At 40.7% G+C, this 23,489-nt stretch overlaps 1 protein-coding gene across 1 annotated transcript in view; it reads left to right on the top strand.

Annotated features, from left to right (window-relative positions):
• Window positions 1-23,489, top strand: part of ELN (elastin) — a 90,482-nt gene that overhangs the window by 49,167 nt on the left and 17,826 nt on the right. Inside the window, exons 11-30 of the mRNA XM_044285791.1 lie at window positions 527-571; window positions 1,341-1,391; window positions 2,385-2,423; window positions 3,995-4,024; window positions 4,428-4,490; window positions 5,972-6,019; window positions 6,251-6,322; window positions 6,931-6,960; window positions 8,211-8,282; window positions 9,304-9,351; window positions 11,149-11,199; window positions 11,683-11,730; window positions 14,757-14,867; window positions 14,958-15,005; window positions 15,987-16,091; window positions 16,256-16,288; window positions 16,865-16,897; window positions 20,800-20,823; window positions 21,688-21,723; window positions 23,395-23,427. Coding sequence (XP_044141726.1) covers window positions 527-571; window positions 1,341-1,391; window positions 2,385-2,423; window positions 3,995-4,024; window positions 4,428-4,490; window positions 5,972-6,019; window positions 6,251-6,322; window positions 6,931-6,960; window positions 8,211-8,282; window positions 9,304-9,351; window positions 11,149-11,199; window positions 11,683-11,730; window positions 14,757-14,867; window positions 14,958-15,005; window positions 15,987-16,091; window positions 16,256-16,288; window positions 16,865-16,897; window positions 20,800-20,823; window positions 21,688-21,723; window positions 23,395-23,427 — 1,020 coding nt within the window. The remainder of the gene's footprint in view (window positions 1-526; window positions 572-1,340; window positions 1,392-2,384; window positions 2,424-3,994; window positions 4,025-4,427; window positions 4,491-5,971; window positions 6,020-6,250; window positions 6,323-6,930; window positions 6,961-8,210; window positions 8,283-9,303; window positions 9,352-11,148; window positions 11,200-11,682; window positions 11,731-14,756; window positions 14,868-14,957; window positions 15,006-15,986; window positions 16,092-16,255; window positions 16,289-16,864; window positions 16,898-20,799; window positions 20,824-21,687; window positions 21,724-23,394; window positions 23,428-23,489) is intronic.

Genomic DNA, 23,489 nt, shown 5'->3' with positions numbered 1-23,489 from the left:
CCCGTAGAAAATACACATCCCCAACAATTCCACTAATAAATTGCACTATGGTTTGTCAGCACTAATTTCCTTCTCCACTGTCTAGAGAGAAAGAGCTATATATTTCTATACATTTAGATGTAGAGACAAATGAACAAAAGGTATCTGGGGCGCTTCCCTATGAGATCGCTGCGCTGGCACTGAGAGGAGGAAGCTACTAAGCATGTTAATCCTCTACTGAAGCAGGAGATGGTGGACCAGAATGATAAACAGTGGGGGGGCGCTACCAGAGAGTGAAATGCAATGTACATAGAAAACATAACAATATTTTTATTGTATGTATATTACAAAAATACTTTATTTGAAATGCCCTAGCAATTCATTAACTGGGATTACCCCTTTAGTGTTTCTTGCACTTCAGGCTTTTTCTAGGATGACCAGGTAGTTGGGGCTCGCAAATGAATCCATATCCAAGTATCCTGATACCAGACAGAACATATGACATATGACAGATATATAATTCATCTTTCCTCATTTCTCTTTTCAGGTGGTGTCCAACCAGGTGCTGGTGCTAAACCAGGAAAAGGACCAGGTAATAGCGGTGTCACTGTCCTCGTATTTACTCAGCCTGTATTTTAGTAAGGAAAGCTTATATAAGAAAACACTTTCTAATACACTTCAGGGGAGATTTACTAATACTGTCCCAGATTTATCACAGTGGCGGATGGTGGATATTAAATCTGGTGCACCTTTACAGCGTGTCCTTGCGTGGCTTAAATACTGCCAATTTGCTGTAGCGAATTTTAGTGCTATTTATCTGCATTCTGCAACATTGGATGGCATTTTAACAAATCTAATCCACATGTTGAGGAGCCTATAGCACAAACTAAACTTTCACTGCAGGTTTTCAGTCCACAGCATGTCAATTTATGCTGCAGGTTTTACTCCTGAATCCACATCCACTTTCTAGTAAGCCATACCAACTTGTCTGATGTGGTGGAAAACGCGTCGGGAATTGCGTGCCAAAATTCTGCCACATTTTGAATAGAAAATGTGGAATTTCCACCCTTTTCAATATGTTCGCTGTCATTGAATGGAATAATTTATTTCATAAGTATATCGTAGCTCTTTCTTGTAACACACAGTGTTCCGGTGACAGTAAGACTAGGATGAGTTTTTCTCACCAATAAGTGTTTCTATTCACTGACATCTATGTCTTATATTAGCCTTCAATTCAAGCATACACATTTCCTACCCGTATTGAAGCCTTCTGCCCATGAAGCTGATGTAATCTGTCCGTATGCTTTGATGAGCACATGACGTGTGCATATCCCTCACGGTTGATCTTCATTTCCTGACAGGTGCAGGGATCCCTGGCTTGTACCCTGGGGGAGTGGTACAAGGAGGTGCAGGTCAGAAACATGTCTTCCTTTTCCTCTCTTCCCATCCTGGTTTATCAACTGTGATCATGATAACCTTGTATGACATTCATTATAATGAGTTAGAAGTTTCCGCAAGATTATCTAATGTATTGTGGGTTAGCCAAAGAGTTTATAATTTAAGTTTAAATGATTATGTAATCCCAATTCCCATGTACTAAAGTTTTACAGTATGTTGATAGTAGTAGTAACAGGAGGAATAGTATTAGTAATAGTAGTATCATATGTTGCTATATGCTAACCAGTTTTTATATAGACAGGGGACATCCATCCAGGGCTGTAGCTAAAAGGGGGTACAGAGGTAGCAGTCGCCCCTGATGCCTAAAGGCACCCAGGAGTCCCTGCCCCTCATAAGAATATATTGGTACTGTAACTACAGTACATGGTGGGTGAGATGCATTGCTACAGATTTCGCATTGGGTCCCAGGAACTTTGGGACATGCTTAAAGGGGTTCTCCGAGCTCTCCTATATTGATGACTTATCCACAGCATAGGACATCAATATCAGATTGGCGGGGGTCCGACACCCGGCACCCCCGCCGATCAGCTGTATGACAGCATAGACAGCAGTGGTGAACAGGAAGAGAAACAGGAGATGGCATGTGCGCACTGCACTCGCGTTCTCCTCATACAGCTGATCGGCGGGTGTGTCGGGTGTCGGACCCCCGCCGATCTGATATTGATGACCTATCATGAGGATAGGTCATCAATAGTAAGAGCCCGGACAACCCCTTTATAGGTGAAAGTAAAATCAACTGTTTTTGGATCTCCTCTATGGTCCATAGAGGTGGTATCCCTAATAGAGGGGTTGTCTATGTGAGACATTCCCTTTAACCTGCATTATATCTATGCAGAATATTTCACATAAACCTCACAAATAAGGACATTACTGAATTATTGCTATAGAATTTGGTACAGATCCCATATGTTTTACAATTTACTTCTATTACTTCCATTTGCCTGCAGGGGGAGTACCTGGCGCATATCCAGGTGGTATAATCCCAGGTAAGCGTTATTCTGGACTTGTGTGCTTGTGACCCATACCCTCTACCTAGTCCGCCCATGGCACACACAGGAGTGAAAGCTTCCTGTTACATGTATGCACATTACTGTGAACCCTGCCTTCTCAGGGATATGTGTGTGGCTGGAGGGAAGCAATTCTTTCGGAAAAGCTAAAATTGGCCTCACTTGCTTCTCAGTGGGTCTCCTGGGACCTATTTGTATTCGCTGTACTGTCAAGATCTATGGCCTGTGCTGGAGATTACATAATAATAAGACCCGCAGAGCAGACATTCATACCATTATCTAAAAACAAGACGGCCTAATGTAAAATGTGCCCGAATCATGCACCATGAAGTAGAGTTCATTCTATTTAAAGGGACTATAATTGAAAAAATAAATAAAAATCACAGGCGGCTATAGATGCATACTGTAAAAGATGTAGTGAAGCCAAAATAGTTTTAAAGGGTTTTGAGAAAAGTTTTGATTTGTCATAGAAATATTTTAAAAGTTTCGACCAGTTGGGGTGTGAGTGCCTCCACCGATCGTTAGAATGAGAACAGAGAAGTGCTCACATATTGTACATTTTTCCTCACTGCCGGGGATAGAATCGAGATGGCCCATAGACTTTCTATTGTGTCTGTCTCCTGCAGTGAGGAAAGAGAATGATTTGCGAGTGCTTCTCTCCCCATACTCTAGCGATCGGTGGGGGTCTCAGCACTCAGATCCCCTCCAATCACAACTTTTGATACATCTCTATGACATGTCAAAGGTTTTCTCAAAACTTAGTGATCCTTTAAAGGGGTTATCCAGGAAAAGATAATGAGGACCTCTCCTCATCATTATCACATTGGCGTGGGCTGATGGGCTGTTCCAGGGAGCCGCGATGATCTCAGTAGTTCTGGTGAGCATGGTGGACTCCCGACAGCTCTCCAGGCACAGCTCCCTACACAGTATAGTGGCTGTGCTTTTCATCGTAGCTCAGCACCATTCACACTGCAACTAGGCAACTAGACCACGTGACTGATGTATGGTGACATCACATGGCCTAGGAAAAGGCTGCGGCTGTCACTGAGCACCCAGCCTCTCCTAACAGCTGATTGGCGGGAGTACCAGGTGTCAGACCCCGCCGATCTGATATTGATGACCTATCCTTAGGATAGGTGATCAAAATTATTTCCAGGATAAGCCCTTTAAGTAACCTATGGGTAGTTTTCGATACCTGTGCTGCACATTTTCTTTCTCCATACTTGTTGAGTGGACGGGTTCTTTCTAGCCAATAAAATGTCCCCGCCCCTTCCCCCAATTTTTCCTCTCTTCTGCAGCTGCATCTCCCTCCTCCCTGCCTTCTTTTTACTATTTAATAGCGGACAGATTTTTTTACTCATAGAGGAGATTTCTGGACATTTACAAAAAGCCTGCAGGAAGGGAAAGGGATATGTGCAGATGTGTGAAGTTTCTTGTATTCACATGTACCGCTAATCAAAGTAAAAATAATTATGGCAATAAGTACACATAACATTTTTAAACAGCGCCTTTGTGTATACATTTGTATTAATAATGTTTCTCTTTACTAGGCGCTGGCATTGTTCCTGGTGTTACTGCAGGTGATTGAGTTATTGATCTTTCTAGAGTTAAAGGGGTTTTCCAGGCACATGATATCATATCAGAATGGGTTTGACTCCCGTCAACCCCACTAATCAGCGGCTGCTGAACTAGGGTGAGCGCTGTGGCCTCTTCCTAGGCCAGTGTTGTCATGTTCATTGATCACATGGCTTAGGAGCAGCTCAGTCCCATTCAAGTACCAAGCACAGCTGCTATACAATGTACAGCATTGTCCTTGATATACAGTGAGGAGGCCGCAGCACTCAGCATAACTATGCTGTGCCATGGCAAATAGCAAAACCATTTCCATTTTATAGTATTTGTTTTTGCTAGTATTATGTCTGAAATGTCCTACTTGTTTTAACAAAAATCCCTGCAACAGCCCTAATTCGGTATTTGTTTCAGGGGCTGCAGTACCCCCAGGGGGAGTTCAACCAGGTGCTGGAGCAAAGCCAGGAAAACTTCCAGGTAGGACAGTGTACTTCACATAATGGCAGGAGATAAATGTGCATAGTCCTTAGTAAGATGGTTTCACTCCATATTTTTACATATATCACACATATTTTTACTGTTCAGACTGAACAGTTTATGGTTTCTAAGTAAAATGTAATTACACAAAGAGACTCTTACAGTAGTTCCAGCATCTAACAGCACTTATTCTGATAAAGCCTATGTTGACAGAATACTATGCTAGACTATTTGGGGATTATCCAGGCGTCGTTTTGCAGATCCGAAATAAACTTTACTTTTACTTATGGTTAGCAGTTGTTTATGTTGCCGTTCTCTAAGCTATCCTATTTTGATCAGTTTTTATTATGAAGTCATGTAAAATGCATTCCTTTGGACTTTTCACTATGTCCATAAATGGGATCTATCAGTTCTCCTGATATGTCTCAGTAAATTCTTGTATTTTCCATTAAATCACAAGAGAACTATGAATTGCCCAATCCTCTCTTATTCTTCCTGTAAATGAATTGCATGAATTGGGCACTACTATTCCTATAGTTCATAAGAAATGTTCCTACAAAGTCTGACAGTGCCAGCGCGGACTGGACAGTGTCTAAGTGCATCAAGACACACCCCATCAACAAGGGCATGGTCACCACCAGATTTGAATGTAGTCATACATTTTCAGAAGGACTAACCGGCAATTCACCACAACCTTGCTACATGATGGTAAAACCACATGTAAATATATGTAGGTTTTGCGATATATGTGATTTTGTGGTTCAGTATTGGTGAGGCGCTCATAGTTAATGGGATCTGGCAATGAACAACAGCATCTGGATAGGCCAGATACCATAACTTTACAGGTGTGAAATTAGCCTTATATATTTTTTTAAAGATCAGAAACCATTCAGTTTGACATTTACTCTCAAAGGAGCTCTCAGGTTCAAGAAAAATAAATTCACATAAAATAGGGGAGGAACATAACAATTACATGATGACCTCCTTTTCATCTTTATAGCTGCCGATATATGGATTTCTGGGCTTCTCTTCTATCATTCAAGATGGCCACACCACTTCTCAGACTACCAGATGCATACTGTGCGTTTGGTAGGCAAAGAGGCTTCCTGCTTGTTCAGCCCTGCTCTTGGATTGGCCAGCACTGGTCAAGTGGGCAGTGCTAGCCAATCCCAGGGCAGCAAGAAGTGTCTTGAACTATCAAATGAACAATATGTATCAGGTGGTCTGAGAAGCAGTTTTGCCATCTTGGATGACAGAAGAGAAGTCCGGGAACTGGCAGATCAGCAGCTGAAAAGATGAGATGGAGGTCAACATATAAGTCTTTTGTTCATTGCCCGGTTAATGTGAATTATTTTTCTTGAACTGTAGAGTTGCTTTAAACATTATTATATGCCATGTTAAAGTTCTTACATTATCTTTATATATTACTTGTAGTCTTAAAACTGCTATTATTATAATTGTATTTTTTTATTACTTTACAGGTGCTGGACTTCCTGGGGCATTCCCAGGAGGAGTGTTGCCCGGAACAGGTAAGGTCAGGCATATACTGTATGCTTCATTATCTTCAATGTGATGTTCAATGATTGTTCCAACTCCACAGTCAAAATACCAAATACTAATGCTCTAAAAAACACAAAATGCAGAGAATGTTAGGTACTGGTACAGTACATAGCAGACTAGCTGACTTATCAGATATCAACCAAACAGAATCATCTTAAATTTCATGTGCCCTACTTGATCCTCCTTCATTTGTTTTCTAGGTGTACGATATCCAGGGGTTGGTGTTCTCCCTGGAGTGGCCACTGGGAATGGTGTCAAACAGAAGCCACAAGGTCAGACTTCCTTTCAAACACAGCTGTGTATTTAATATCTTCCTACTACTTCCTTGCCAACCAACAATGTCCCACACACTCACAAAATTGTTAACTAATGCTTGCTACTAAAGGCCAGTTCTGGAGACCATTGATGCCTGGGCCTGCGTTGTCAACATTTCTTTTGTATGAAGCTGACCCTAATGAATCTACACAAACATATTCACATTCCATGTGGTTGTGGTTAATGGTGCCCATAGCTGGTTCCTGGGCTGCTGCTATCCAAAGTCATAGTGGTGCTGCCTAGAAATCTCTCCATTGGGAAATCTGTAGGAATGCTTAACGAATTCTTACTATTAGCATCTGGTCATTTTTACACTAGACAATTCTGATCCACTGTGTTATGTGTAGTGCAGAGTCTGAGAAGCGGTGGTACATGACACTGGCCAAGGCATGGTGACTTTTTGGTAGACCTTCTGATGACCACCAGTCGAGGCACATACTCTCTTGCCCCCAGTAGCTACACCCCTTGCCAGCAGAGAACTTTGTAACTTGCCCCTTTTTTCTCTAAGATCAAATTCTTTGTTCCTTACTACCAGTCATGTATTTACACTTGCCTTTGCTCATAGGTGCTGGTGGTGCTTTAGGTGGAATCCCAGGTAAGCATAATATTTGTAGATGTAGGCTACAGTAGAATACTTTATTTATATGGTTTGTTATATATAAATGTAATGCATGTTCACTTGTATTTTAATCAGGTGTAGTATATATAATTAACCAGGAAAGCATTATATAACCCGAGAGTAGACCATGCGATTAAGTTGAATTCATATTTTTTTACTCAAACTAGAAGACATTTGTATGCCAGCACATTAAGATATTCTATACATTTGTTTGCCATGAGCCCAGATAATGCTTTTTGTTATGTACAAAGTCATATTGAGGCAACAGGCTAGGAAATAGTTGTAAAAAGCTGCTAATGTTCAGACATTTTTTGCATTAGTTAACATTTTTTGGATGAGGAAGCAAATGTCAAATGCATGTTGTCCTTTCCTTTACCCCACCCTGTCGTCACTGGCAAGCCAGTTAAGATAATGGGCCAAGGAAGAACGGGAATCCTCAATGTGCAGATAGTTATTCAGCATATCAGAAAAGGGAACAGTAAACGGAAACCAAACCCTCATCATTGTGAATGAGCAATGTTGTTTTTTACTACTTAAATGCAAAACCAAATAAAAAATGTGTTCTGTGTCAAAGTGGAAGATTAAAACTCATAATTCATCAAATATCTCATTAACATACATTTGTTCCTGTGACTTTACTGCTTGAAATAATGAAAAGCAACCTTTTTTATTAACTTAATTTGATGAACTTAAAGGGGTTATCTGACTTCAGTAAGTGGCATTTATCATGTAGAGAAAGTTATTACAAGGCACTTAGTAATATATTGTGATTGTCCATATTGCTTCCTTTGCTGTCTGGATTCATGTTTCCATCACATTATACACTGCTCGTTTCCATGGTTACAGACCACCCTGCAATCCATCAGTGGTGGTCGTGCTTGCATCCAGCCAGCAAAGGAGGCAATATAGACACTTACAATACATTAGTAAGTGGCTTGTATTAACTTTCTGTACATGAGAAATGCCACTTACTGACGTGAGACAACCCCTTTAATGCAGTCTTAACATTCACATTATTCTCATGAAGTAATTAATCAGGGTTGGCCTGGGCATCATCTAGAGACATCTAACATATTAATATTGAGTGTATATATATATATAAATTATTTTATTATCATATGCATTTTTACATATATAACCTGATTGTAACTCATTTTGGTTGGTGAGTACCGTATTAAACAGAATGTTTTCACAATTTATTTCAAAATTCTTTATTTATTTTCTAGGTTTTGGTGGTTTTGGTGGACAGCAGCCTGGTGTACCTTTAGGATATCCTATTAAAGCCCCCAAACTACCAGGTATGTGCTCATATATGTATTGGTTTGTATTTACAGATAAAGAGATTCATCTCATGACCATTAACAGACAACTGTGTATTTAGGATGTCTTCTAAAGGGGTTGTCTCATGATGTCACAAGATCTTTTTAAACTGAAGCTTGGTCAGGCTATCAGCTGATAACTAGAGGTCCCGTTTTAGAAATCCATGGCAATGGCTGTAGCTAAAGTGGACCCCACGGGGTAAATGTAGTATTGCCTGCTGACTATAGATATAAAAGGATGGGCTCATATGGGGGAGGGGCTGCCCTGTCATCTGGCTCATAAAGGAGAGTGTCCTGAATACTGACTATTAGAGCCTCCACAACTCACTGATATTTCCTGTTTTCTGCATTTCACTGCAACATAATGACCATTGAGTTATACAATATGGCTGACACTAGAAAGGCCTTTGAAATACCTAATAAATAGCCACAGTTAGAGAAAAAAGACCAGACTTCCAGCCAATTAAAATTATTTAAAAAATTCTTCAGAATGGTATAAAATAATAAAAAAAGTAATAGTTTACCAATCCCCTTCTACTCTTGTTACATAGCTTCCAAGGTTCCTCACTGCTCTTTCCTCCCATGTCCCTTCTGACACAGAAATGTGACCTTTCAGCCAGGTAGAGACAGTGGGAGATCTGAGAAGCATTGGAACTGGAGTGATGGGGGGTTGGTAGGGTGAATATGTCTTGTTTTATTATTTTACAACAGTCTAAGCTTTTAAAAAAAAAAAAATTCATCAACATGACAACCCCTTAATGGAGGCAAAAACACAGGATGAAAACTTTAAAAACTAGTGTGAAGTAGAACTGGCTTACTTGCCGATAGCAACCAATCAGACTCCACCTTTCATTTTCCAATGGAGCTGTGAAAAATGAAAGGAGGAATCTGAATGGCTTCTTTGGGAAACTAAACCAGTTCTACTTTACACCAGTTGGATAAATCTCCCCCTAAATTCATAATATATTCCCTTTAACACAAGTTTTATTTCCCCCTCCAGGTGGATACGGGCTTCCATACACGTCAGGAGTACCTGGAGGTTTTGGCGGTACGTCAAAAATAATCTCAACAGTATAATAGCCTTATTTGAGTGAAAGAAAATGTCCAAAAGCCATTTGGAAAGTTCAACGTCAACATATCATGGAGGAAACATTGACCAGACTCAAGCTGAGGCCCAGAAGAGAGCAGAAATAAATAAACTATGCTATGTTAGAATTCCAGTATAGTTCCTGGCATGCAGAGCATTCAGTGAAAATCTGGTTTTATGCAGCAGCATTTAAACTATGTAAAAAAAATGTCTGGCCAACATGAGAATAATTTATAACGCGTGGTGACATGTAATGAGTGTGGTTGACATTAATGGCTTTCTAATCTACACCATTCTCCTCCAAAAGGAGCTGAAAGGTCTGACCCAGGGGCTTAAAGTTTTACATTTAAGGGGGGAATAATACTAACACTGCTCATATATACATAACACATTATGTAGATTTGGTAGGCTTATGGAGTATAAATTTCCTTTGGGAATTATCTTCCATAAATATTTATTGGTTACAATCCAAGTATAGTAAATGAGTGAAGATGACAACGAACATGCAACTTTCATTGAAAGTCATAACAAGTCATGTGTAAGAGGGATATAGTGGAGAATTTGACACCTGGAGACAGTAATTGTCCACCTTTGAACTCATTTTAACTTTTCTAGGTCCATTATTCTGGGGTTTCCATTGGATGCTTTATAAAAGAAATGGGGCACAATGTGTTAAAAATAACAGTCATTACTCACCTCACTGATGCTCCACAGCTGCTCTCTATTTCCTGGTCTCAAGCTCAACTCACAGGAAATGGCTTGGACTGCACTCTCAGCCAATCACTGGCTAGGTTGGGTGACCGCTTTGGCCAACGATATACTGAGTGGCCAGTCCAAGCTATTTTTTGTGTGTTTAGGCCACAATCAAGTAGTGGGGAGCATCAGAGATTGGAGCAGTATCAGAACAGCAGTTTCAGGGGAAAAGTGAAGTGAGTAATGATTCTAAATTAACAAAAATTAGTGTCTCATCCAATTTGGGAAACAATAATAGGGTGCTCATCCCACGACACACCCAATGTCGGTAGGATTATTAACAGGAAAACAGAAATTGAGAGGAACTTAGCTATCTGGCGCTGCATGGAATTGTATAGTCCACTTGTGTAGAGAATATATATTTTTATTGAAGAGCGAACCAAAGAAAAACTTAAAATATAAAATTATAATAGCTTAGAGTGATATGTGGAGATATAATGTGCATGGATGTTCAGTCCAGTGCCAGATAGCGGAGTGCCCCTGAGTAATGATTCTGGCCAAATTTTTAAGCATTCCCTGGGAATACCCTTTAATTTTTATTTCTATGTCATCAGTGCAGCTGGGCCGCAAGTTATGGAACCTGTCCTACTCTCGTCCTTTTAGTATAGGCTTTTTTACAGTGGGTCCTGCGAAAATGGCGGGCTGCACAAGGATCGCATTTGTATTTTGCAGATCCGCGATTTGCAGACTGCAAAATGGAAATGGTCATGTGCAGGAGGCCTTAACAGAGAATAAGTCAAAAGTATCATGCAAACCTGGACAAGGTATGCCAGAACCTGTACTAACAAGACAATTCAGTGCACTGTACTGGTGATGCTGCGCACGGGTCTCGTTGCGACTGCATGAAACTTCCTTGGAAGAGCAATAAAATAGTTTATAGCTCTGCGGAGCTGAGATCGACTCTAAAAGTCGCAGCTTATTTCAAGATGCAAACTTGACACAATTCATAAAATCTCACATAAGACAGGACTTTCTTATTAACAAGAACGCTTTGCCATGTTATAGGTCCCGCTGGAGTTGGTGCTGGCGGCAAGTCGGGATACCCTACAGGAACTGGTATGTACCAAGCAAAATGCTAAAGATTGAAGCACTGCCGAAAAAGTTACAAATCCCAGCTGTGTAACATACGGCAGTGTTGACATTTGCTGTTTTTGTATAACTTTGAGTAACCATGTAAATGGTCCCCAGCTATTACCGAGTAATTTATCGCCTTGGAAGACTCGCTCGCCTTTTGCTTTTTCTCCTTCTAATGCATAAAGTTACCAAACTGCTCAGCATCTGTTTTGAATATTGCACTGAATTGAATTTTGTGCAAGAAACTTGAGAAGTAAAATATAGCATGAGTTTTACATTCACTTATAGACAGCTCCGCTAATTTGTTCTGTCCGCGATTCCTATTACATGTAACCTAATTTCCTGCTTTCATCTTTTATGTCTTTTTTCGCTGTAGCATGCGGTGTGATGTAATATAAGTCGCTGTGCTCTGACAGCCATGAACATGGTGATATGTATTGACTAGGCTTCCTGTTCTGTTTTTAGGAGTTGGAGCTCAAGCTGCCGCAGCTGCTAAAGCCGCAAAATATGCAGGTGAGATCTGCTATCCATCTATTTCCAATGCGTTATTCCCAAAATTGTCAGTCTGAAGCTTAGATTCAGGAGAGCATGCAGTCTGTCAAGATTACATTTGGTCTGGCAGCTTTGGCGCCCCCTTGTGGAGTAATACAAGAAAGCAGTGCTACGTATATGCAACCTCTCTAGCTCGTTTATCATAGAAAGTAGAACTCCTATAGAACATAACAAAAAGTCAAACCTATCTTCTTAAAACATGGAAGGAATAAAAAAAAAGGTAAACTTTTTTTTTTCTTGCAACAACACCACCCTTTTCCATAGGAGGTGTCTGGTATTGCATATATATGTATATAGAATGCAATATGTGTATAGAAAAAACTTAGACAATTGTGTACATCTCCTTTTTTAAAACATATGTTTAATGTCTTGGTTATCAATTTGATACATTTTAATAAAAAATGTATCAATTTTTAGAGTATTTTTATTTTTTGAAGGTTTGAAGTCTATCAAAGGAGGAGGGGATGTTTTTAAGTTAACCCCTATCCATAGGAAAGGGGATGAATAACTGATCGGTGGGCAGGGGCGGACTGGGAACTTAAAGTGGCCCTGGAAAAAATACTAAAAGTGGCCCCGTTTTGTGCTCAAGTCCAAATTGATGGAGGTCTTGGCCAGCAATACCATATTGTAGCACATTATACCACCCCAACAGAGCCAAATTTCACAGTCCATCACAAAATACTGCCAGCAGCACAAAATACATCCCCAAAAAATTCCACTGGCAGGCTGTGAGGAGGGCCCAGGCGGCCCCCTGGGCATTGGCCCACCGGTAAATATCCCCCCCAGTTTGGTCAGTATTATATTCTACTATTTATCATTTCCTGGTTGTTTTGCTGATTTTCCATGCATGTATTGAAGTGGTGTTTTGATTACGGGTCTCTTATTATTGGGCGGGGGGCTTGTATTTTATATACCCTGTTGTGGTTTGGCCTTTTCCTCTCACCACTACATACATGTCATTGGTTTGTGGGTTGAACCACTTATGCGATTTAGGAGAGTGTGCACATGCTGAGCTTATGACCCTGCTCTGTCTCTTTACTTCATTGGTCTCTACCAGGACTGCTATTTTATATTAAATTATCTGACCTATCATTCGGGGGGTTGCTCTACATTCCAGAACTTCTCACATGGATATTTCATATGTCCTATTTGGATTTAACAATAAAGATTTATATCATACTTTGATATGTGTGGTATTTTTGATTTGGAGGTGTCTGCTAGGCTTCGACGCATGTTATAATCTAGAACTATATTTGTGTATATACATTATACAGTACCACCCTAACATGGCCAAGTACCACTGTCCATCACAAAATACTGCCAGCAGCACAAAATACATTCCCAAATACTTCCACTGGCCGGCCGTGAGAGGTGGTCCAGGCGGCCTCTGGGCATTGGCCCACTGGGAAATTTCCCTGAAAGGTCTATGGCCTTTCGGTGGGGGTTCTGCCACCGGACCCTCACCAAGTACAGCTCTCGACTATTTCCCTCGGTCCCATGGAGAATGAATGGAGCAGCAGGGCCCATGCCCAACTTGCTGCCCAATCAGAGTGGCGGAATGGGACCCTCTATTCTTGGGATCAGTGGGGGGTCCCAGCAGTCAGACCCCCACTGATCAGTTAGTTATCTCCTAACCTGTGGAACCTGGCACAACCGCTTTAATTGTTGAAAAATAAATGTGTTTCATGGATGGAAATGTAAGACTTTACATTTCCATTCATGTCCCGTCTACTGCAACGTTAAAAAGGCTTGTTTTTTGCAGGTATACTAAGTATGCATGGTTTACTAGGATATTCAATCCTTCTAAAAAAGCACACAAAGGCAATGTCTTACTTATATTTTATTCTGCCAGTTAAACCAGATAATGACATAGAAGCCTTTTTAAAATCAGTTTCTAGATTGTAGGAATTTTTTTATTTTGTTTCCTGAACACGATTATGGGTGCAGCCGTCTTCCATGAGCTGTTAACAGCATTTAGAGATATGCTTTGCAGCAGCCACTATGGGCCGTAGACATAATGGACAGGATGGGACCTCACTGTCTTCTATAGAAGAATTTTCTAGGAATGCTCTGTGACCTGTGCAGAGTTCAGGAGGCAGTAGATAAGCTGTGGAATCACCCATTGTGAATAATCATGACTTATCTATATAGAGGTAATAGCTGTCATTCTAATCCTTCCTGTAATGATAATGAGATGACTACTGAAAAGTGAACTCTGAACACACCAGAAACTAGCACCTATTATTAAGCTTAGCGACCAGTGCAAAAACTACATGATTTTAGTTAGTTTTTTTTTTTTTAAACATAGTGACATGGAAAATTAAAAATGACATCACCAAAAATTATTTAAAAAAATGTTTAGCGTAAAAACTTGATTTCAGCAATGGGTTGTTTTCTGATGTCACATTTGCTTTAATCCATCAAACATATACACTTGACAGACAGCAAAAACAAGATTTGGAGAATCCTTACGCCTACACATTCCCTTTACGTTAAAAAATTTTTTTGCTCTATTAAAATGGCTGTAAATTCAAATCTATGCGCCAAAGTAGCATTATGCATGTGACTTGTGTGCTCTGCAAACAATTGACCTGCTCTAAGGAAGGATGTTTCCTTTTATCATCTGTTAAACTATATTCTGCAGCAAAGTCTTTGAACAATCACAGCTGATAAACAGCATCTTTGAAGTTCTGATAATGTAATCGTGTTTATGGATAGTTTAAGAACTATGTAATAATAACTTAGGGCAGAAGGAAATAACATGACACATTATATATTCCAAAGACTGCACAAATAAGATTTCATTCACATAATAATGACCTAACTTGTTTATCCTGGAAGCAGATTCCTTCTATGTTTGGTGGTTGCATTGTTTAGTAATTGTCTGGATTTGGGGGGAAGAGACCACATTTGTCATACTCATAAAATGTAGTGATCATATATAACGTACAACATATATAGTCCTAATTCTTGATTATTCCATGTAGCTGCTGGAGCTGTGCCAGGAGGCATCCCTGGAGCTATTCCTGGCGTCGTACCTGGTCTTTATCCTGGAGTTGCTGGCGTATTGCCAGGTGGTGGAGCAGTACCAGGAGCAGGTAGGTTTTGTAAGGAACTCATGGTAGCAAATGCGTAAAAGGTAAATTTTTCAAGCTTTTTGTGAAATTATTATTATTTTTTTTCATCAGGAATACCTCAATATGGAGTTCAGCCTGGTGGGAAACCCCCAAAATATGGCAAGTTTATAATAATCTACTTGATATCATACCCTATTATGTATTCCGTTTGTTGCTCTTTTAATATATGACCTTTAAAGGCGCGAATGTCCTTTCTGAAGAAATATTGCTTCAAAATTCATATTCCTTTGCATTCTTCCTCTAAGAAATCATACATGTGTTCTGTAAGTTTTGTATTCTCTTTATATACTGAAAGAGGCTATCCCATGATTAATGTAAAAAATCAAAATCAGACATCATATAGTACATGACAGTCTCTTTCTAACAAACTAAGAACCGGCCCTGCACCTCAGATGGATCCACAGATCTCCCCATACATGGCTCCAATTGCTCTGCTAAATTCTCCCCATCCAGGCTGGCAGCTCATGGGGCATATCCTTCTTCAGGGGGTGTCCTTTCTCAGGAGACATCTCCTTTCTGCTTCAAATCTCTTCCTGTAACTATCAAAGCTTCTAACAGTAGCTGTTGGCAGTGGAAGGATGGAACTGAGCATGTGTGTCCACCTCAGTGAGGTGGACAGGTGGTGTTATGCAGACAGATTTTATTAAATAGCTCATTCAGAGAATTACAGAAGTATTTGAATCTAGGTGCTGGCTTGAAAAACATAACGGTAGAATATTTTTTGTGGGACAGCCCTGTTAACACGTACATAGCTATGTATTGGGATATCTATCGAGAGTACCTTGGACTTTGCTGATGTCATGTCTTCATTGTATATGACACTTTGTCAATCAAGTCATCTAGTGACACCCTCATGCAGGGGTCCACCACAGGAACCCAATGTCTGCAATGGTCAAGTAGGGTTTGTGTTCCCTTTTACTCGACAGACCCCTAAGCACTACTTCACCCACATAAATAAGTCTTGTATGTTACGCAGTCTAAATATATTCAGTATATTATATAAAGTAATCTATACTGTCATTTAGAACTAGACAACTGGATAGAGGGATTAAAGAGTTAATGAAATTATTATTTCCTAAGGTGTACCTGGAGTTGGTGGTGTTTCTGGTGTAGGCGGCGTGGCCGGAGTAGGAGGAGTTCCGGGAGTTGGTGGTGTTCCAGGAGTTGGTGGTGTTCCTGGAGTTGGTAAGACATAGAGACACTACCTAAAGTTATCATATATTAAGAGATAATACATAACAAAATAAATCAGTATACAGTAGCTTTAAGTAAGCATAGTAAAGGTAATCTGTTTCTTCTATTCTAGTTTGTACCATTCCGTTTAATAAATATACTTTTCTGTTGTGTAGGTGGTGTTGGTGCTAAACCACCTAAGACTGGAGGTGAGTTAAAATAATGTTGGTGAAACTATGTTTATTTAATATGGTATAACGGTATAAATGGGCACCTATTTATGTTATGCACTTATATAGCGGTACTATATTCCGCAGCACTTTACAGACATTAGCATCATGCTGATCCCAGTGGAGCTCACAATCTAAGGTTCCTTTCAGTATGTCTTTGGCGTGTGGGGGGGGGGAAACTGGAGTAACCAGAGAAAACCCATGCAAACCGTTTTTTTTTTTTTTTTTTTTTTTTTTTTTTGGGTGAGATGCGAACCCAGGACCCCAGCACTGCAAGGCACCAGTGCTAACCACTAGGCCAACGTGCTGCCCATCACCAAGCAAGTCAACCACACTTAGATATGTGACAATAGTTGTAGTTAGGTTATTCCCTCTCATGGGTCAAAGATTAACTTCACTTCCCTAGTGCATGTAAATATTCTAATGAATTCAAATTGGCATGTTGGTGACACTGGCACCGGCTACGCCCCTTGGTTACAATACGTGTGTGTGATTATTTTATTATGCAAGCCCCAGATCCTATTTCATTACTGGTATGCTCTTGTATCATTACAGCGGGCTATGGAGTTGGAGGTCTTCCTGCAGGAGGTGTGTGTTATTATATGCTATTATTATATCTGACTGAAAAGATATACAAAGTACACAACAAAATGTTGAAGAAATCCCCAAAAATGATTCCCTTAACATTTTAGGGCAAGTTAAAACCAGATAGTGACATATCCTTTTTTATTTAAAGGGCTTCTGTCACTCCACTAAACTCATTTTTTTTTAAATCTCCTTAAAATCCTTATGCTGCGATTTCTCAATATATAGGGCTATTACTCAGTTTGGTTCAGTAGTTATATAAAAAAACGGACTTTTATAATATGCAAATTACCTCTCTAGCAGCAGGTAGGACGGCTACCTGCTGCTAGCAGCCGCATCCGCCATTCATAATGATGCCCCCTCCTCATGTTGATTGACAGGGCCAGCGGACGCGCTCGTCCTCTGACTAGCCCTGTCTGCGTTTTAAATCTCGCGCCAGTCTTCAGTTGGCGCAGGCGCACTGAGTGGAGGACGCTCGCTCGGCCGCTCCATCCTCAGTGCGCCTGTGCCAGGTGTACATGTGACGTCATCGGCGCAGGCGCACTGAGGATGGAGCGGCTGAGCGAGCGTCCTCCACTCAGAGCGCCTGCGCCAACTGAAGACTGGCGCGAGATTTAAAACGCAGACAGGGCCAGTCAGAGAATGAGCGCGTCCGCTGGCCCCATTACTGAACATGAGGAGGGGGTGTCATTATGAATGGAGGATGCGGCTGCTAGCAGCAGGTAGCCGCCCGACTTGCTGCTAGAGAGGTAATTTGCATATTATAAAAGTCAGTTTTTTTATATAACTACTGAACCAAACTGAGTAATAGCCCTATATATTGAGAAATCGCAGCATAAGAATTTTAAGGAGACAAAAAAAAAAAATGAGTTTAGTGGAGTGACAGAAGCCCTTTAATTCTATTTCCTTAAGGGATTTCTCTTGCCTGAGCTGTTGTTCACAGCATTTAGAGATATGCTTCACAGCAGCCACATGGTCCTTAGACACGAGAGATGGGAGGAGGCTCGTTCACTTCTATGGGAGAGTTTTCTAGTCACGCTCTGTGACCAGTGCAGAAGTCATTGTACAGGGAGGGAGTATATAAGCTTTGACAGTCACCTGCTGTGAATGGTGGATCCTGTGCTACTTAGATATAGGTATTATCCATCCTTGTAATCCTGCCTGTGATGATAATGAGATGACTGCTGAAAAGTGATCTGTACAAACAAAGACGTGATATCTATTACTAGGCTTAGTGGAGTGCGAAAAACTGCAGGATTATATATTGACATGGAAAATGAAAAACCTCAAAAATAATTTCAAAATAGGCTTGACATAAAAACTTGATTTAAACCACAGGTCATTTTCTGGTGACACATTCCCTTTAATGTGATACAGTATACCTCAATATCTGTAGTCTATGTGTCAGTTCTGTATCTGGATATAAGATGACAGGCTGCAGAAAGATCCTTCCCCACTTCTTCCTCTGCAATTCTGGAATCAAGTACCAACAAGGACTCCCTCTTTATTTAGGCCCCCCTTCCCTTAGTGATATGTCAGACATTAATCAAAGGGATCAAGAGGAAATTAAAGAGGTTGTCTGAGTGTTCAATACTGATGACCTATCCCCAGGCTATTGGATAGCGGTAGTGCTTGATATTGCAATTCATCCCCATTTACTTGAATGGGACTGAGCTTCACCTCGGCCATGATACCTACAGTACAGACCAAAAGTTTGGACACATCTTCTCATTCAAAGAGTATTCTTTATTTTCATGACTATGAAGGCATCAAAACTATGAATTAACACATGTGGGATTATATACATAACAAACAAGTGTGAAACAGCTGAAAATATGTCATATTCTAGGTTCTTCAAAGTAGCCACCTTTGATTACTGCTTTGCACACTCTTGGCATTCTCTTGATGAGCTTCAAGAGGTAGTCCCCTGAAATGGTCTTCCAACAGTCTTGAAGGAGTTCCAAGAGATGCTTAGCACTTGTTGGCCCTTTTGCCTTCACTCTGCGGTCCAGCTCACCCCAAACCATCTCGATTGGGTTCAGGTCCGGTGACTGTGGAGGCCAGGTCATCTGGCGCAGCACCCCATCACTCTTCTTCATGGTCAAATAGCCCTTACTTTCAAAGTTTTCCCAATTTTTCGGCTGACTGACTGACCTTCATTTCTTAAAGTAATGATGGCCACTCATTTTTCTTTACTTAGCTGCTTTTTTTTTGCCATAATACAAATTCTAACAGTCTATTCAGTAGGACTATCAGCTGTGTATCCACCTGACTTCTCCTCAACGCAACTGATGGTCCCAACCCAATTTATAAGGCAAGAAATCCCACTTATTAAACCTGACAGGGCACACCTGTGAAGTGAAAACCATTTCAGGTGACTACCTCTTGAAGCTCATCAAGAGAATGCCAAGAGTGTGCAAAGCAGTAATCAAAGCAAAAGGTGGCTACTTTGAAGAACCTAGAATATGACATATTTTCAGTTGTTTCACACTTGTTTGTTATGTATATAATTCCACATGTGTTAATTCATAGTTTTGATGCCTTCATAGTCATGAAAATAAAGAATACTCTTTAAATGAGAAGGTGTGTCCAAACTTTTGGTCTGTGCTGTATGTATGTGGCGTCACTGGCCTAAGAAGAAGCCATGGCGCTCATGGAATCCATGGTCTCTTTAAACTGGTGATCTGCAGGAGTGCCTGGAGTCGGCCCTCCACCGATCAGATACTCTCATAACCTTCCCAAAGATAGGTCATTAGTATTAAACACTTCAAACCCTTAATACTTGGATTCTCTGCAAGATTTCTACAAGCCGAGGTTGTGGACAAGTCTATAGCCTGCTTAATTTTATCACAAATTTGTAGGTTTATTGTTCATTTACTAAGCCCTGGTGGTGTACCCAGTGGAGGTACGTTACCTGACAGATCTAGAAAGATGAGATTATTGCAATACGCTGCAGGACAATGTACATACAGTATAGATATAACACATAATCAACCACAAATTGTACAGTCTTCAGAGTAAATTACCAAATATTGAGTCTAAGGGATACATGATTAAAGAGGTTGCCTAAGACTAGAAAAAGATGTCTGCTTTCTTCCAAAAACAGCACCACACCTGTCCACAAGTTGAGTGTGGTATTACAGTCGAGTGCCATTCACTTCAATGGAACTGAGCTGCAGTGCCAGGCGCAAACCCATGCACAGGCGTGAGGCCATTTTTCGGAACAAATCAGCCACGTTTTTCTAATCCTGGACAACCCCTTTATTCTACTCTTGTCTATACTTGTGAAATATGGATTCTATGATGCCTTTCATTGTAGCCCACAGAATGTGGGGCGGTCATAACTAACATGATGATATCAAGAGATACTGAAGAAAACGTACAATGTTCATTATATCACAGCTACAGTAGACGGGATACTATGACTATAGATGTTGCCATATACAAATTTGCATTACTTTTGGTGAAGAGTTTTAAATGTATTAAGGCCAATGTTTTACATGCCAGTCTTAATCTGTTCCCCACTGCTGTCAGATAAGAGGCATAATGTCATAATTGTGGTGCCTCTGTACAGATCTGTGCGCCAAAATGGAAATCTTTACCAGAAATGGAGCTGGTGTCGATTTCCGCTATAATCAATGCAAATTTACTGCCATAGATTATAGAAAGTGTTTCGGGTCAGCTACACTTGCCCCTGCACCACCCATTCCCAGACCTGCTTTCCCCTCCCTCCCTTTTGAAAAAGTGGTAAAAAGGGCTCTAAACTCTCAAAAAGTAGCAAACTTTGCAACTTTTTGATGCCAGTTTTGTGGCGTACAGGCAATGATAAATGCCTGTCCAAAGTGTTATCATTTGTCTTTTTTAGTACTTACTGTAGCACATTAACACCATTTTCTTTTCACTAGTGGGAGTTGGTGGTTTCCAAGGAGGTAAGCTATAGCAGCAATATCAGCCATAGGACTATAATTTCTTGTATCCAAGGTTTATGGGACTTATCACATGGGATGTAATGCAGCTATTATACTGTATGTAAAACACATGAGAGCACAAACCCCATAGACTATAGAGGAATCCGGCGGTGATTTGGCCACTTTAATTAATGCTGGGTTTCAGTCGGACAAATACCACTGCATGTTCTGTCTCTCTAAATGACACACAATCTTTCCAAGGGTAAATTTGGGAAAGCAGACTGTATAGTCTGTCTCTATTGAATCTTTCCAACTTTCCAAATTCATCAAAGGCGTGCAATTCCATTCTCATTAACACTGCAGTTACCACTGCGGGTGCAGATCTTCCAACAGGTAGCTTATTTGTTGTAAAAGTGTGGTGGGTGCCAGAGGCAATTGACCCTTTCCACCAGCAGCAAAGTCCAAAATCATAGGCGAGTGCTAACATTGCCACCACGCACTGTCCCTTATGGTTCTAAATGGTCTATAGATACTTTGCTTGCTTCTCTCAGGAGTCTGGCTCTTGTCCTCAGCATGAAGGAATGGAGAATCCTTGTAGTAGGCCTCACACTGAACAGACCCATGCAGCTCCTCACACTCCGGCTGCCTACTCCAGACTCTCTGGCTGATGCAATCAGACTACACAGCTCCTCCCTCAGAGGGGACAGGTGCAGCCAGCCTCCCTCTTAGTAGGGCACAATAACTACACTGTTTTCCCATAACACAAAATATGTATTTAATCCCAATGCAACAGTCATCCTCTTTTCATTACCCATATTGCACAGCATAAGACCCTTGCCATTTTTAATGCTATAGGTAATTGTATATCTCTTTTTTCCTGCACAGTTGGTGGCTATGGTGCTGGTGGGCTGCCCGCTGGAGGTTTGTATTTAGAGTATAGCATTTATATACTTTATAATTCACTTTAATCCAGAGTTCTTGCATTTTGCTGGCCTTATGTTATGTTGTGTGTTTATTTGTACTGACCAGTTTATAAAGGGATTCTGTCACTAGGAAATTATGGGTAAACCAAGCACAGCGTCTTGTAGGGCTAGCTCAGCTGAATGTAATGATACCTTTCACTTAGTGAGGATAGCTGTAAATAGGTGATGAAGGTCATTTCTGGGAAAATCCTGTTTAAAAAAAAAATCATAAGCCTCATCCATAAAAACTGTGTGTGCACAAAACATATCGTGCTCGCCATATCAACCAATCAGATTGCAGCTTTTACTTTTTACAGAGTCAGGCTTCTTGCACACGACCGTATGGCTTTTTCAGTATTTTGCAGTCCGCAAAAAATACGGATGACGTCCGTGTGCATTCCGTTTTTGGCAGAACGGAACAGCTGGCCTCTGATAGAACAGTCCTATCTATGTCCGTTATGCGGACAATAATAGGAAATGTTGTATCTTTGAGGATAGTTCCACATTAGTGTTACCAGTTGGGGGGGTGTTACTGTGCAGTCTGACAATCACTGCTCCCAGTGCCAGACACAAAAACACCCCCTCACAAACCGGCAACACCCAGGTGGACCTTTATTGCGGACTGCTGGCAATCCAGTCATAAACTTCTAGCAGGAATAAAAGAGGAATGGCACAACATAGGTCCATGCTCCAGAATTGTTATCACAGGGGGAATGCAAGTAGTTACTAAAAAAAAAACATGTCAGGAGAGGTGACAGCTCCTCTTTTTTGTAAATTTATTAATTTTGAAAGGGATAGTCTGGATTCTGCAATAAAGGTTATACTATGCATAATGAACATTTACATGGATATTCAATACACTTTTCTGCTTGCAGTCCTTCAAATGGCGAGGCACCTTCATTGTTTACTTCCAGTGAACAAAAATCTCCACTGGCCATGTGAAGGTCACACGTTAAGCCAGCCGAAATAACGTGGCCACATCTGTACATGATGTATTACAGCTACATTACCATTATCAGAGCCTATCCAGACACCTGTCCACCACATGACCAGGACAGGTGTTTATCTATTTGCTGAAAGTGGAATACCCCTTTAAAGTTTGCAGAGGGTCAGACAGAGTGAAGGACCACAGAGGCCATTAAAGGGAACCTGTCATGTTGGACATGGTGTTTGCGCTGCAGGCACCATATTAAAGAACAGGAGGAGTTGAGCAGATTAATTTAGATTTAGCTTTATGGGGAAAGATTCAGCATAACCTCCCTTTTATTCATTTAAATTCCTGCTAATTCTGGGTTTTGAAAACCAGTAGGCGGTCCTATCAGTGATTGACGGGCTTCCCTCTATGCCTGTCAATCACTGATAGGACCGCCTCCTGGACTTCAAAGTCCTGAATGAGCAGGAATTTAAATGTATATATTACAAGTTTTACTGAATCTTTCCCCATAAATTTATATATATCAATCTGCTCAGCTCCTCCTGCTTTATAACATGCTTCCTGTAGCTTACAGTGCATTTTCATTGTGACAGGTTCCCTTTAAATCTTGTAACTAGACCATCCTAAATGTGTATTCTGTATACTGGGGTGCAATACATGAAAAGTTCTTTAGTGTTCTTTCTTTTTGATTTGCAGTTGGTGCTGGTACCGGAGGAGTGCCAGGGGCAGGTATGTAAGATGCTTACTGTTTCCCAGACAACAACAAAAAATAAATAATATAACTTGTTTTT

The sequence above is a fragment of the Bufo gargarizans genome, chromosome 3 (genome assembly GCF_014858855.1).
Source record: "Bufo gargarizans isolate SCDJY-AF-19 chromosome 3, ASM1485885v1, whole genome shotgun sequence".
NCBI classification, from domain to species: Eukaryota; Metazoa; Chordata; class Amphibia; order Anura; family Bufonidae; genus Bufo; species Bufo gargarizans.
This window is presented reverse-complemented; position numbering and strand designations above follow the sequence as displayed.